Raw genomic sequence first — 16,750 nt, 5'->3', positions numbered from 1 at the left:
TAGTCTCACCATGGAGCGATACAAAGGCATTATGACATTTTCTGTTTTATTCACCATTCCCTTTCTAATTTCCAATATTCTGTTTGCTTTTTTGACTGCCGCAGCACACTGAACTGACGATTTCAATGTGTTATCCACTATGATGCCTAGATCTCTTTCTTGGGTAGTAGCACCTAATATGAAACCTAACATTGTGTAACTATAGCATGGGTTATTTTTCCCTATATGCATCACCTTGCACTTGTCCACATTAAATTTCATCTGCCATTTTGATGCCCAATTTTCCAGCCTCACAAGGTCTTCCTGCAATTTATTACAATCTACTTGTGATTTAACTACTCTGAGCAACTTTGTATCATCTGCAAATTTGATTACCTCACTTGTATTTCTTTCCAGATCATTTATAAATATATTGAAAAGTAAGGGTCCCAATACAGATCCCTGAGGCACTCCACTGCTCACTCCCTTCCACTGAGAAAATTGTCCATTTAATCCTACTCTCTGTTTCCTGTCTTTTAGCCAAGTTTGTAATCCACGAAAGGACATCGCCACTTATCCCATGACTTTTTATTTTTCCTAGAAGCCTCTCATGAGGAACTTTGTCAAATGCCTTCTGAAAATCCAAGTACACTACATCTACCGGTTCACCTTTATCCACATGTTTATTAACTCCTTCAAAAAAGTGAATTAGATTTGTGAGGCAAGACTTGCCTTGGGTAAAGGATAAGCATTTGAACCTGAAAGAACAAATGTTGGGTGCAGGTGGTCTAGAGAAAGGAAGCCAGGCCAGAATGACACATTTAGAAATGATCAATACTTGGCAAAGAAAATCAGACAAAAAAATGTATATAAGCCTTGTAAGAATGTGACATAAGGAATGATGAGCTTAAGGCGTCTAGCAACTTGCTGAGCCCGCACTCCTCCTTCCCAGACACATATTGTGATTGGCAATCATCTGTTTACCATAATAAACATTTTACTACATTTCTAAAATATCTGAGTCTTGTGTCTGGGATATTGGAGCTAAAACCATAAAGTGACCACTTAAAGGAAACTGCTGCCTCTGTACATGAAATTATTATATTGATATGTGCTTTATCCAAAAGAGTCTTATAAAACCAACCAGCAGTGCTCTTACATGCAAAGAAACTTAGTAGCACTTGTAGTTTACAAATTGGAATAACTCAAAAGCACCAAATACTCATGCAGACAGATCTGTTGGGAACTTGATAGCCTGTTGCCATCTCATCATCAGCAAGACAAGTAAGACAAGGGCTGGATTAATATCATTTATTAAGGTCATTTTGAATTTTTGAGAGACATTCTAAACATCTTTGAGAACTCCAAATACCTCTGATGCAGATACTACAATTTCAGAACACTGAATCAGTGTCAAGTGATTCAAGTCTCCACTGTTTCAACATTGGACTGAATATTCAACATCTGACTCGACCAGCATTTGCACATCCAGTTAAGTGCTTTTTATTTGCAATATTTAAAAATAAACAAAATAAAATTGCAAAGAATATTTTTGTATATACATGACCAATGATTATAATCTAGTGTCACTGTGCATTTATGCTAATTTAAAGTATGTATGCAGCTGGCCTGAGATATGAAGGTCAAATAAAATTACATAGAATAATTTAAGAACTCAAAATATATAATATGGCATAAAATGTATTAATCCACAAAAATATAGTTTTCCCTGTGGAAGACGTCCATAAACTGCTATTAATCATGTTGACTTAGGGAATAGCCCCTGCTTATTACTGGCATCAGTAGCATGAGACCTATTTAATATTTGGGTATCTGCTAGGTACTTGTAACTTGGATTGGTCTCTGGGTCTGACCTAGTAAGGCAATTTAAGTTTTAATCCATGCTGAACAAAATGGATTCACTGATTTAACATGCATAAATAAATAAATATTCACCAGGCAGCTCTCATTTTATTTCTCTTCAAGTTGCTGGAAGAAGCAAGCTCACACACACACAAACACACACAAAGAAGTAGGCACCAGGGACCCAGACAGACACAAAGACACCCCCCCCCCCCCAATGATAAATACACCTCACAGACACTCCACAGAGAGACAGAAACCCCAACACCCAGAAATAGTTATAACATACCCAAGTCCCTAAAAAAAAAAAAAAAAAAAATCAAGCCCCTACTACTCACTTAAGACTACCGATCAATACTCCAGGCCCTCATCCTTTCTAAACTCGACTACTGCAACTCCATTCTCCTCGGACTCCCAGCCTCCACCCTCAAGCCACTCCAACTACTGTAAAATGCAACAGCCAGATCCCTCTCAAACAGCAAGCACTCCACACATATCACCCCCATACTGAAAGACCTCCGCTGGCTCCCCATAACCCACAGAATTCAATACAAAGCCCTTACCCTCATGCACAAATCCATCAACAACAAAAAGACTGATTGGCTAAAGGACACCCTTCATCCATACACCTCTCAAAGAAACATGTGTTCTAAAAACCCTGGACTACTCACGGTCCCCTCCAAACAGGCACACCTCTCCTCAACACGAGAACGCGCATTCTCAATAGCAGGCCCCACTCTGTGGAACAAAATACCAACAAAACGCCGATCGGAACCCTCATCACAAAACTTCAAGAAAATCCTAAAAACCTGGCTTTTCCGAAAAGCCTATCCTGACAACATCTAACCCACCCCTCTGGGATCCAACCCCAAACAACCAGCTCTATAACCCCCACCAAGAGATCTCATAACACCTCCAACAAAGGTCCAAACTATCAATAACGTTAGCTATTATAACAATAACGTTAAGAAACTAATCAGCGTATGTTACTCAATGTTATAATGTTATAATTGTTAAAGCACTACACAGATAGTGTTTTGGTTTTTTTTTACAATGTTTGTTACTATGTTACAATGTAAAGATAATATGACCACCATCACATTTTCAAAAAGTTATCTTGTAAACAGATATGATACCCACGGGTGAACAAATAAATAAAAATAAATAAATATTGTATTTTTCTTAGGTTCTCATCTTTATTTTCTGTTTTTGATTTGCTTATTCAACTGTTTTACATTTTGCTTTTAATTCTCCCTTCCCCACCTCCTCTCTCTGGCCTCCTTGCCCATTCCCCTACATCTACTTAACATTTTTATAGCAGCACACAACATTTCTATAATGCTACTCCTTCCCCCAACCTCCCCGACAGGCAACAGATTTAATCTCTCCCTCTGGATAGGGACCCAGCAGCAGCAGCAGCAGCAGCCCCTCCCTGATTGAGGCCAGAGGGTGGCAGATCACCACAGAGGCTGCTCCCATGTCTGATTCTGCCACAGAGTAAGTGATTCCCCACACAAGCTTGCCACAGCAGAAGTAGTGACTCTTTCATCCACGGAAAGACGCCCAGCTAACTCGTGGCATGCTTACAATGATGTCATTACGTTCGAGCAGTTCCCTCCCTTCTGAGCCTGCAGTACCTCTATAGCACAGAGACTTGGCAGCATAGTCATTCTTTTCTTCCCTGATTGGGCAGCCAGTGTGCCCTCCCCCACCTTCAGGATTGTTCACCCCTGTCTTAATGCAACCGAGCACACTTGGTTGAGAAGTTTACCGGCTCACATCTTAAAATGCTTCAGATGTCCCTGCCTGACTTTTGATATCACAGTGAAGCGCTTCTGATGTATGTCCTGATGCACCATTTCTATCAACAAGTTTCAGCAAAGTGAAAGGAAAATTGGTTACCTGCTAATTTTCATTCCTGAAGTACAACACATCAGTCCAGACAAGTGGGTTTTGCATCCCTACCAGCAGATGGAGACAGAATAAAAACTGAGGCACACATCTGAGAGTGCCACCTGCAGTTTCTATGTATTGACCTGTACCCAAGCCAAATTTAGAGTGTTTTCCCAGGGAAAACATCAAACAAAGGGTTGAAGCTCCCTGAACTGGAACTCTTACATGAACCCCAAGGAACAACCAAACCTGGAAACCCTTTTTAGGCTTTGACTATATACATACTGAACGCTCCAGATACTATCAGCACGCGTTAAATTGGTCTTTCGTAAATCAGGGACCAGGCCTCTGGACTGATCTGTGGTACTTCAGGAATAAAAATTAGCAGGTAAGAACCAATTTTCCTTTCCTGTTCATACCCCAGATCAGCCCAGACAAGTGGGATGAAGCAAAGCACCCCTACACTGGGCAGGAATGCGAAAGATCTGCTCTCAATACACTCATTAAAACTGGCTTTCCAGGTGCCTGAACATCCAACCAGCAATGCCAAGAAAAAGTGTAGCGAAGACCATGTAGCTGCCAGACAAATCTCTTATGGGGATATCAACTGATACTCAGCCTAAGAAGCCACCTGCGCCCTAGTAGAATGCGCTCACAATCTCTCTGGAATCTTTCTGCCCTTGCAAAGATAAGCTGAAATAATAGCTTCCTTCAACCAACAAGCAGTAGTGCCCTTCACAGCCTTACATCCCTTCTTTGACTTGCAATACAATACAAACAGAAGATCCGACTGCCACAAACTGTTGGTAATCTTAAGATATTGCAACAGCACCCAATGAACATCCAAAAAATGCAGTTCCCTTGCTTATGGCATTTTCAAAGACCAATTTGAAAACGCAGGAAGCTCCAGCATACGACTGATGTGAAAAGAGGAAGCCACCTTGAGTAGGAATAAGGGTACTGTGCACAAAGACCCTCTTTAATTCTCAAAAACAGCTCCCTACAGGACAAAGCCTGCAACTTTGAAATCCTTCTGGCTGAGCAAATTACCACCAGAAAAAAAAACCAAACACACCTTCAGGGTAAGGTCCTTTAGAGACATCTTCCACAATGGCTCAAATGGAAGACTGCAAAGCACTCACGGAACTAAAGGTCAAACATCATGCTGGATATACTTTATGCACCAGCGGCTGCAAATGCTTGACCCCCTTAAAAAATTGCACCATATCCGGATGCGATGCCAAAGACCTCCCTTGTAGTTTACTCCTGAGGCACCCCAGGGCCTCTACCTGTATCTGAAGGGACTTGTAGGCTAAGCCCTTGGACAATCCCTGTTGTAAAAAGGCCAAAATTTGTGGTATCCCTACCAGTAATGGATCTAAGCATTCCCCCAAATAGCAAATCTCAAAGACCCTCCACACCCAGACATAAGTCATAGACAGCCTCCTAGCCTGAAGTAAGGTGGTAATAACCGGCTTTGAGTAACCCTTTCGCCTTAACCTTTGCCTCTCAAAGACCAAGCTGCGAGACAAAGTGAGCCGCCCAATCAGAGAAGATAGGACCTTGCCTTAACAGACCCAGAAGTTGAGCCAATCTGAGGGGCCCGTCTACTGCCAGATGAATCAGATCTGCGAACCACAGACACTAGCACTACAAGAGAGTCACCCGACTCAGATGTCTTTCAATGTGTCAACACGTGGCCTATTAACATCCATGGAGGAAAGATGACAGCAGGAGCCCTGCCAGCCATGGAAGAATGAGAGCATCTAGTCCCTCAGCTCAGACCTCTTCGGAGACTGAAACCGTGCTGCTTTGGCATTGCTCCGCAACACCAACAGATCCAGCTGGGGGCTGCCCTAGTGAACATGAATCAGGTCGAAGGCCTCCATTGACTACTTCCATTCCTTTGGGCCCAACTGTTGCCTGCTGAGATAATCTGCTTGCACATTGTCCACTCCTGCACATGTGAAGCTGCTAACGCCTTCAAATGCCACTCTGCTCAGACAAAAAGCTCCTGGGGCTCCTAAGTCACAGTGTGACTCTTTGTATCGCCCTGCCGATTGATATATGCTACAGTTGTTGCATTGTTCGACAAAAAACTGACCACATGCCCTCAGACCTGAGAAAAGAAACATACTAGCACCCTGTGAACCGCCTTTGTTTCCAAACAATTGATAGACCAGGGTGTTTCCATGGATGATCACCGACCTTGAGCCGTTCGACCGAGACAGACCGCCCCCCAACCACCGAGGCTGGCATCTGTGTTCACCACTACCCAATCCGGAGCCTCCAGATCCAACCCCTTTTCAAGATTGTGGTGACACAGCCACCATGAAAGACTGGATCTGGATTCCCCCTGCAGCAGTAAAGGTCACCAATAATACTCTGACAACTGACTCCAACGGGACAGTATAGCTCTTGGAGGCATCAAAGATGGGCAAACGCCCATGGCACCAAATCCAGCGAAGATGCCATAGAACTCAGTTCTTGTAAATATTCCCAGGCCTTGGGAACTGGCATTCTAAAGAAATGCACTACCTGAGCATGAATCTTTGCAACTCTCTCCGGGGTAAGGCAGACTCTGCTCACCCAGGTATCGAAAAGTGCCCCCAGATAGTCCAATGACTGGGTCGGCACCAGATGACTCTTGTCCAAGTTTATCTCTCCATCCAAGTGATTGTAACAACTCCATTACTCAACGAACTGCCTGGCAAGATTCCCCTTCGGACTTTGCTTGCACTAGTCAATCATCTAGACAAGGAAGAACCAGAATTCCTTCCCTCCTTAGCAGCGCCACTGCCACCACCACCTTTGTGAACACACGTGGAGTTGTGGCCAACCCGAAGAGAAGGGCCTGAAAATGAAAATGCTGCCCCAGCACCCTGAACCTCAAGAACCTTTTGGTGCACCAGCCGAATGGGAATCTGTTAGATCTAGAGTTTCTAGAAATTGTCCTATCCAAACTGTAGCAATTACCGTCCACAGCATCTCCATCCGGAAACACAGGACCCACAACACCATGTTGACCTTTTGAAGGTCCAGAATGGGATGGAATGTACCTTCTTTCTTGGGAACCACAAAATAGAGTACAGGAAAATTGGTACTTACCTGCTAATTTCTGTTCCTTGGTACCACAGATCAGTCCAGACTCCTGGGTTTATTGATCCGTGCCAGCAGATGGAGACAGAGAAAGTAAAACTACTTCTTATACCCTGGTGCCACCTGCAGTTCCCTCTGTATTGACCTGAACCCAAGCTAAGTGCCAAACCAAACCGGGTATTCAAAACCTTGTATAACAAAATTTGTATAAAACTAGATTAAAAAAAAACTTGGTATATAGTTCTTCTGCTATGTCAAAAACCCCCAAAAAAACAGCTGAGTGGATGACTCTCCACCTCCATAATTTGGGTGGGCTTTGGACTGATCCATGGTACTACAGGAACAGAAATTAGCAGGTAAGAACCAATTTTCCTTTCCTTGTACGTACCTGGATCAGTCCAGACTCCTGGGATGTATCAAAGCTCCCTAACCAGGGTAGGACCTGGAGAGTCCTGCTCGCAACACACTCTCGCCAAAAGACAGACTCTGGATCCCCCACATCTAGTTGATAGTGTATCGCAAAGGTATGCAGCAACTTCCAAGTCGCAACTCTAAAAATTTCCTGTGGAGAAACCAACTGAGTTTCTGCCCAAGAGGTCGTCTGAGATCGAGTAGAGTGGGCTCTCAAACCTTTCGGCACTTGTCAACCCTTGAGAATGTATGCAGAGCCAATGGCCTCCTTAAGCCACCTCGGAATGGTAGTCTTGGAAGCTTGGGTACCCTTCTTCGGAATACTCCACAAAATAAAAAGATAATCAGACCTCCTAAAATAATTTGTGACCTTGAGATATTGTAACCTCTATGGACATCTAACTTTCGAACTCCCTGTCCATTAGGCTCAGAAACACTCAAGTCCGGAAAGGCCAGCAACTCCATTTTCTGATTGAGATGAAAAGTGGAAACTACCTTTGGAAGAAAAGACGGCACCGTTCGCAAAGAAACACCTGCTTCCAAAATCTGAAGGAATTTATCGCGAAATGACAAAGCTTGCAACTCAGAAATTCTTCTCGCAGAGCAGATGGCTACCAGGAAAACTACCTTCAAAGTCAAATCCTTGAGGGTTACTCTGCAGATAGATTCGAAAAGAGCCTCACACAAACCCCCGAGAACAAGATTAAGATTTCAAGGAGGACAAATCCTCCGCACAGGATGACGCAAATTCTTGACTCCTCGAATAAATCTGACCACATCAGGGTGGTAGCCATCCATCTTCCCTCGTAAGGAAGCCAAGGCCACCACTTGAACTCTGAGCGAGTTGAAAGCGAGGCCCTTGACTAACCCATCCTGGAGGAACGACAAGATGTGAGACAGCAAAGATCGCAAAGCTTGAAGTCACTTAGACACACACCAGGACTCAAAAATCTTCCAGACTCGCACATAGGATAAGGAGGTGGACTTTCGTCTCGGTTGGAGAAGGGTAGTAATCACAGCTTCCAGGTACTCCCTGCTCCTCAAACGCTTCCTCTCAAAAGCCAAGCCGCTTGACAAAAGCAATCTGCCTGGCTGAAAAATATGGGCCCCTGCCATAGAAGACGAGAGAGATGACTGAACCTCAACGGGCCCTTGACTGCGAGGTTGACCAGATCCGAGACCCACAGCTGGCGAGGCCCCTGAGTGGCCTCGCCAGCTGTGGGTCTCGGATCTGGTCAACCTCGCAGTCAAGGGCCCGTTGAGGTTCAGTCATCTCCCCCAGATGCCTCTCTATGCGCCGCAATACCTTGCCTAACAGCAGCCACAGATGAAAAAAGGCACCACTAGAGCGTCTACAGCCTCTGCCCCGCGTTCCCTCCCGTCTGCTGTAGAAGCTGGGAGCTTTCGCATTGTGTTGAGTCGCCATCAGATCATGTGGATATCCCCACTGCTTGCAAATGAGCCACATTGCTCCATCCGACAATTCCCATTCTCCTGGATCGAGAAAACTGCGACTGAGAATCTGCTTGGACATTTTTGGCCCCTGCGATATGTGAAGCAGCTATCTGAACTAGATGCTGCTGCGCCCAGAGGATCAACTTCTGAGTCTCCTGTGCTACTGTATGACTCTTGGTGCCACCATGTCGGTTGATGTAAGATACAGTTGTCGTATTGTCCGACAGAATTCGTACGGACCAGCCTCGAACCAAAGGCAGAAAGGCAAGTAAGGCTAAATGTACCGCCCTGGTTTCCAAGCGATTGATAGACCAAGAAGCCTCCTTCGCCGACCAGAAGCCCTGGCCCGCTTGTCTCTGCAAACTGCTCCCCAACCAGACAGATTGGCATCGGTAATAAGTATGACCCAATCCAGAACCTCCAACACAATGACACCACCCCCCCCCTCTCCGGTTGGGAGTCTGACGCCACCAGGATAGGCTGTCCTTGGCAGAAGGAGGAGTGAGAGACACAGATTGATAGACGCCTCTGACAACGGGCTCCACCGTGCTAGAAAAGCTTTCTGACGTGGCCTCATATAAGCAAAGGCCCACAGTTCCAGCTCCAAGGTTGAAGTCATTGAACCGATGACCTGCAAGTCCCAGGCTTTGGGAGTGCACAGCTTTGACAAGCGCTGAACTTGACTTTGCAACTTGTTCACTCTCTCCTCCATCAGGAACACTCTGCTCTGAAGTGTGTCGAAACATGCTCCCAAGTACTCCAGAGTTTGAGATAGGATTAAGTGACTCTTGGCTAGATTCACTACCCAGCCTAGGGATTGAGGAGTCTGAAGTACTGTCTGTACGGTGGAGCGACAACTGCTCTCCAACTTTGCCTGTATGAGCCAATCATTGAGATAAGGATGTACCAGGACTCCCTGGCGCCGTAAATTCGCCGCCATGACCACCATGACCTTGGGGAAGGGTACAGGGCACTGTGGCCAGTCCAAAAGGGAGAGTTTGAAATTGGAAATGCTGCCCAAGATATTATTACACTGAGGACCCACTGATCTTGGGTGACTTTGGCCCACTCCTCGTAAAAGCGAGTCAGATGACCCCCTTTAAAAAGAATGACGGAGTGGACCAGCCTAGTCTCATTGTGCAGGTTTGGATCCCAAGGATCCACCCTCAATGGGGCTCTGAAGGGCTGACGACCTCTGCGAAAGGACTGATTCCAGGCTTGGCCCAGAGAAGAAAAGGGTCTCTGCGCCGTGTAAGCTCCCCTTGCTTGGCAAGCTCTCCAGTTGTCCTGAAAGCGCAGATGCGATGGAAAGGCGATTTTGCTCTTAGGTTTGTCCTCAGGAAATTTATGCACCTTATTGTGACCTAACTGCTTCACTAGGTGTTCTAATTCCTTCCCAAATAAGAGATGCCCTTTAAAAGGCAAAGAAGCCAGCTGGGACTTAGACGAAACATCCACAGACCAGTTACGGAGCCACAAGAGACGCCATGCGGAAACCGCAGCCCCCCATAATATGGAAAGTGGTCTGCACCAAATCAAACAAGGCATCCGACACATAAGCTATTGAAGCTTCCAAACGTTCCGCCTGACCACCTTGGGAATCAATTGTCCATCCTGGAGACGCTGCACCCAGCACAAGCTCTCTGCATGAAACTGGAGCAAATGGCCGCCTGTAGACTCAAAGCTGCAACCTCAAACATCCGCTTGAATGGACCTCCAGCTTGCAGTCCTGAACATCCTTCAGCGCAGCTGCTCCCGCTACTAGAATAGTCATTTTTTTGTGACCGCCGAGACTGCTGCATCCATCCTGGGGAGTGCAAAGAGCTCCAAGGTCTCTTTTGGCAAGGTGTAAAGCTTTGCCATAGCCCTGCCTACATGCAAACCGGCATCCGGAGTGCCCCATTCCTGATCCAGCATCTTCTTAATGGATGCATGATATGGAAACCCGGAGGGAGGGTTTTGCATGCCCTCCAGTACCAGATCCACCCCATCTTTGTTAGACTCATCCCGTGGGGGCTGGAGACCTAGCTTCTCCAGCACCTGGGAGATGAGCGGGGCAAATTCCTTCCTACGGAACAAATGGAGGATATTCCGGCCATCTCCCTCCGATGCAGGGACTAGTTCCAAGTCATCCCCTTGGGCAGTGTCCATATCCCCTGGGTCCAACACTGGTTCCCCAACATTGCTGCCCCCAGGTCAGAGACCTTGTTCAGCAGAGTAGGTTAGGCCGAACGCAAACCTCTGGTGCCTGAGGCATCCTACAATGTCCCAGGCATGACCGGCCCTGTGGCTGGCTCAGGGGCCAAAGCGGGAGGGTTCTGACCCACCCCTGCTGCAAAGGAAGCCCTTCCTGCTGCGCCAAAAAGACCTGGTGCAACAGCAGGATAAATTCCAGTGAGAAAGGCCATGAGGCCACAGGAAAAGCCTGCAGGCGCAACACCTCCCACCCGTAGGTGGGGGGACCCTGACCCAGGACGCCTCTCAAGTCCCCCTGTCCCCCCAATAGGACACAGGTGGACTGGGGAAAGCAGTGGTGGGAAATCCCCATCTGGCCCCGAAAGCACGGGCATGCCTGCAGGGGCTCCCAAAATGGCCACCATTCTCGCGGCCTGAAGCGTTTAATGGAGATGCAATCGGGACAGCTGCTAGAACTGGCTGTTTGGCAAGCAGTGGGAGATCGGAGGGCCCCCCCTGAGATACATGCTGTGGCGATTTAGCCTCCCGAAAGCCGCACCACACTGGCGGCAAGTCGACCCGCGCACCATTGCACCGCGGGAGGGCAGGGAAAACACGAGATGACGAGCAAAAATAAAAACAACCAGAGGGAGAAGCAATGCGTGGGGGAGGGGAGGGGAGAGGGGAGAGGGGAGAGAGAGAGAGAGAGAGAGAGAGAGAGAGAGAGACCTACCGCTGCCTCCTGCCTGCTTAACTTTCCCCGCTTTTTTTTTTTTTTTTAAACTTTAATGAAGTTTACAGACTATCCCCTCTCTTAAAGCTGAAGAGAGCTGTCCAGCTCAATTAAGCAAATTAAGTGAACTCGTGATGGAAGGGATCTGGACCAGATGTGCACCACATGGCTACTGGACCAGGCATACAAAAGGGTCACCAACCCCCAGCCTGTCTGCCTCAACCAAACAGGGTAGGGATCCCTGATAAGGAACCCTGACCCCTGGGAGAAAGGCTCAAAGGAATAAAAAAAAAAAAAAAAGGCTAGAAAAAAGTACTGGGCACACTGAAGAAACTGCAGGAATATTCACCAGCCACCATCTGCTGGAGACAGAGAAATACTGAGGAACTGCAGGTGGCACCAGAGTATAAGAAGCAGTGTCAGTTAACTTTCTCTGTCGCCATCTGCTGGCACAGATGAATAAACCCAGGAGTCTGGACTGATCCGTGTACATACAGGGATCTTCCTTTTCCCCTTTCCGAAGGCAGAACTGGTATAAGAGCTTCCAGGTTTTAAGTACAGCTAAGTGTTCCGTTCTGCCTCTCGCTTGGTTTGAAATATGTAAAAGGACACCATGAAGGTGTTAGCTTCTCTTATCACCTCTGGAACCCACTGGGCCAAAGTGATCCTTGTCCACTCCTTGTAAAATAGGGAAAAATCTTCCTCCTACAGCTTCGACCGAAGAGTGGACTTATTTTTTTTTCTACGTGTCTCTGAAAGCACCTCCGCGTTTCCAGCCCACCCCGTGGACCAGGTCCCTTTTCCTGCCTCCCACAGCATCCTCGGATGTTCCTTCACCTCACTGCACAGGGCATTAAAATCTAGGAGCATCTGGCACAAGCCGCAGACCCAACAGGCTTTGGCATGCTGTAAGACAAGAGCCCTACCATGTGGCTACCTTGCAGCAAAAAGCTGATCGCCGTGCGAGGAAGGACCGCCAAAAATAGCCCACAGCTACTGCACACTGTGCTCCTGACAAACCCAGAGTCCCCTGGCGGCATCGGACATTTTTACAAACCTCTCCCCATGCAATCCCAGCTCAGCAGCTTAACTGGCCTGCTCACTATCGAGCCCAGCTTAAGCAACTTGTCTTTTTTTTTTTTTTTACTTTATTAAACAAGCAATAAAATCCAACATCAAATGACAAAGAAATACTTTCCTGCTAGAGCCTGCAAATCAGGGAAAAGCCTTCCATGGGGATGAGGGAACCAAGACCCCTGGTTATAAGTCTCTGGGGGTAGATGCGGACAGAGACAATCAGGAATTGCCAACCCCTGCTCGCCTGGCTCAGCCTGAGGGAAGGCCCACAAAGCTGCCTAACACCTCGGGGAGTGAAATCTTCTTCTCTTTGCAATCTGTCTTCCAAACCTTTTTTTTTTTTCCAGTCTCACTCAGACTGCAGGTCTGCACCTCTACCATTTGCTAGAGACAGAGAAATACTGAGGGACTGCAGGTGGTGCTTCAAAACTTTTGTTCTCTGCCTCCATCTGCTGATAGGGATGCAAAACCTACTTGTCTGGACTGATCTGGGGTACGAACAGGAAAACTCCATTATACTGAAACTCTCACCAAATGGGTTGTAACAGAAAATGTAATGGAAATCTAACGTAAAACAAAGTTTTTCTATCTACTTTACAAATCTATTTATAAACGCAAGACAGGTATCTGGATCAAATTCAGCTAGGTATACAAGAGATGCCCTGTATTCTGTACAGTACACCTTTCTCCGGTTTCTGACAGAGAATAATGTTAGAATCTGCTCTCTCTTGTGAGTTATAATGAAGGTATCTGGTCTAAGAGTTGCACTGTATATAAAGAACAGGTCAGCAGAATAATATGTTGTATAGTATCCAGTCTGAACAGATTATATTAAGACCACTGCCTATATGCTCTTACCTGCAGGTACCAACAGGCTTGGGCAGTACTACGCCAGCAGTGTACACTGCCTGAAATATTCCTTCCATGTGAACCCGCCGTGTGATCTCCCGGATCAAAACTGGTGCCACCCGCTTTGAACGTAATTTCTTGTGAACACAAAGGAAGTTTATCTCCACCATCATCTTCTCTCTAGAAGGGAAATAAATGGGAGAAACTTTTGGCAATCAGAGGAGAACATTGAGTACCTCCTCAGGGACTTTCAGATACCATACAAGAGCTCAGCCCACAGCTGAACTTTAGAAACCATTAACAAAGCACAGCATAACTGTCCTGATGAAACCTCAAATTTTCCTAACAGACAGGGAAGACTTTAAGATGTCCATTTCATAAGTGTCTGAGCCCACTAGTTTTTGTTTTATTATTTTACCTTAATTACACCAAATCTGAGAAAATTTGCCCATGGAAAAATCCCTGAATATTTAGAACTAGGATTTAGTGGTCCACTTCTAGCACAAAATTGCTACCTGGACAGGGTTTTCACTATCAGAAAATGAGATAAAGGCTTGAGGTAAATCAGTTTCACTAGGCAGGGCACGGACTTCCAGTGAATACTATGGTCATAAGGGATGATTACTTCAGAGCCATGGGAAAGCAAGAACATAATTCAATGCAACCTGGGATGGAGGTGGGGGGCTACTGTAGCTTTAATGCTCACACAAGCCAAGTGAATAATATCCACCCAGAGTTAACCAGCAAAAAGGAGTCACAGATCTTGAATCCTGCAGATTATCTCGTGCTCCCCTTAACCAACATTACAAGACCTGGAATATATCCAAGAAACAGGACAGGAGAAAAAATGAAGCCCCAGAATGAAGTACTTATTAGGGAAATTAAAAACTAACAAAAGTTCCTTTGAAAGCATTATGGGTGACAGCACTGTAAGAGTTGGGCCAGGGAGAAATAATGCTTGCAGACTGGCCCCTGTAGCTGGTACTTACGTATCGTAGATGTGGATGTTGGCTGGGATAGCACTGATGAAGCCCACCAACTTCTTGCTGGAGATGACCCTCACACCACAGTGCCACTGAGGCAGCCACCCTGGAGGGCGCAGAGCCCTAAAAACAGTGGGGAAGGGATACAAACAGGTCACCAATGAGATGTCATTTTTACCATCCAAATCAGAGGCCTAGGAATATACATCACTCCATTACCTTCACCTCTCCTCCCAACAATGCCTCTAAAACAGTGTAAAGGAAGGTTATGTTATGTTTACCTGAATTTTTCTTTCCTTGAGTCCTGCTAGTCCAGTCGTTATGAATGGGATTTCCCTCCTCCACAGCTGACAGAGAGGACACACCTCTTATGACCTCAAGGGAGGTATGGTCCTGGCCAATATTGCCCCATTCTTGGAGCTTTTACTAGGGTACTAAGACTGCTCTGAGCGAGATTTGTTTCACAAACATATTTCACAACTTCCACAATTTTACATTCAATGCGAATTACAGCATAACAAAATAATCATACATAAAATGTAAAACAATCAGATAAAAAATTCAAATAAATAAAAATCAGTTAATCATTACATTATGCATGTGCCTTTAGAAAAATACAAGCTTTCAATCTCCTCCTATAAACATCTTGATATGTTCTTTGTGTAAATCCATAGGGAGGGTATTCCACAACCTAGGACCCATCTAAGTAGTGGGAATAGTTAACTGGAAAGTTTCCGAAGATCTCAGAGTACATGGTGACTCATACCACATAAAACAATTTGCCAAAACACATTTAACAGAATATAACAGCTTGTGTATTGTGACTAAAAGTCTAAACTATGACCTCCATTTAACCATGAGGTAATGTGAGGAGTAGAAAGAGGAAGAATGAGGAGGGCACTATCAGGCTACCTTGCATTACACCATTAGCTCAATCTCTTTGCCTGTGTCTTCCTGGGCAGGATCTAGACTGGTCTAGCAGGACATAAGGAAAGAAAATCATCAGGCAAGTATAATTTAACCTTCTTTATCATCCTACTAGACCAGCCAACACATATGGGAGTTACTTAAGCTTGTCCTTGCTGGGACAGGAAGACAATGCTGTTCTCCAGATTTCCAACTCCAAAGGCCAAGTCTGCCTTGATCTGTATGTCCAACCTGTAATGCTTTGTGAAGAGTGTGGCAAAGACCATATGGCTTTGGCCCATTTTGCCAACTGTGCTCCCAACAGAGTGGGTTTGCAGAGCTGTCGAGGCCTGCCTGACCGAGAGCCTGTAAACTGAAGATGTCTCTTTAATCCACCAGGCTAAGGTGGTTTTGGTTTGTGCTTCCCTGCCAAACACCACAAGCAATAACAAAGAGGCTGATGCAATCAAGTGCTCTCAGCCTAGCGCACAGGTTTACGCGTGGTTGGATGCATTAGACTAGCATCAGATGCCATAAGGAGAGAGTGTGTCCAAAACAAGTGCCCAAACAACTGCATAGTTGATAGCGCTTATCACATGTAAATTCCATGTAGATGAGGCTATTAGCTATTATCCCCCACCCCCGGATGCAGAAAAATCGCTGGGTGCGCAACGCGCACTTTTTAACTCGGCAAATTTAACTCCAACCCCGGAGCTGGCATTAAATCAATCCGCGAGTCAAGGGCTCAGAAGAAATTAAAACAAAAAAATAGTGTCCTGTATGGTTCCTACTTTTATTCTTAAACACCTAGTGCTTGCAGTGTTTAAGAATAAATGTGTAATGTAACAGCTTGATGAAAAAAAAAAATTCTGGATGCATAATATACACGCACAATAGACACACTCCAGCCTAAATTTTACCTCTTGCCATTGTGTGCATATATTTGGTGTCCGGAAACCGAACTGAAGCGGGATAAAACGACCGCTCCTATTGGGGTAGATTTTCAGAGCCCTGCTCGCCTAAATCCGCCCAAAACCGGGCGGATTTAGGCGAGCAGGGCCCTGCGCGCCGGGAAGCCTATTTTACATAGGCCTCCCGGCGCGCGCAGAGCCCCGGGACTCGCGTACGTCCCGGGGTTCTCGGAGGGGGGCGTGTCGGGGGGCGGGGCCGGAGCGCGCGGCGTTGCGGGGGCGTGTCGGCAGCGTTTTGGGGGCGGGTACGGGGCGTGGCTACGGCCCGGGGGCGTGGCCGCGCCCTCCGTACCCGCCCCCAGGTCGCGGCCCGGCGCGCAGCAGGCCCGCTGGCGCGCGGGGATTTACGTCTCCCT

General features: G+C 46.3%; 1 protein-coding gene across 3 annotated transcripts in view; it reads right to left on the bottom strand.

The window, feature by feature from the left end:
* The window catches only part of LOC115073897 (glycylpeptide N-tetradecanoyltransferase 1), a 66,276-nt gene that overhangs the window by 9,990 nt on the left and 39,536 nt on the right, over positions 1-16,750 (bottom strand). For all 3 annotated transcript variants that reach the window (XM_029572834.1, XM_029572835.1, XM_029572833.1), the window contains exons 7-8: positions 14,524-14,640; positions 13,544-13,714 (exon numbers count right to left, since the gene is read on the bottom strand). In XM_029572834.1, coding sequence (XP_029428694.1) covers positions 13,544-13,714; positions 14,524-14,640 — 288 coding nt within the window. The remainder of the gene's footprint in view (positions 1-13,543; positions 13,715-14,523; positions 14,641-16,750) is intronic.

The sequence above is a fragment of the Rhinatrema bivittatum genome, chromosome 12 (genome assembly GCF_901001135.1).
Source record: "Rhinatrema bivittatum chromosome 12, aRhiBiv1.1, whole genome shotgun sequence".
NCBI classification, from domain to species: domain Eukaryota; kingdom Metazoa; phylum Chordata; class Amphibia; order Gymnophiona; family Rhinatrematidae; genus Rhinatrema; species Rhinatrema bivittatum.
This window is presented reverse-complemented; position numbering and strand designations above follow the sequence as displayed.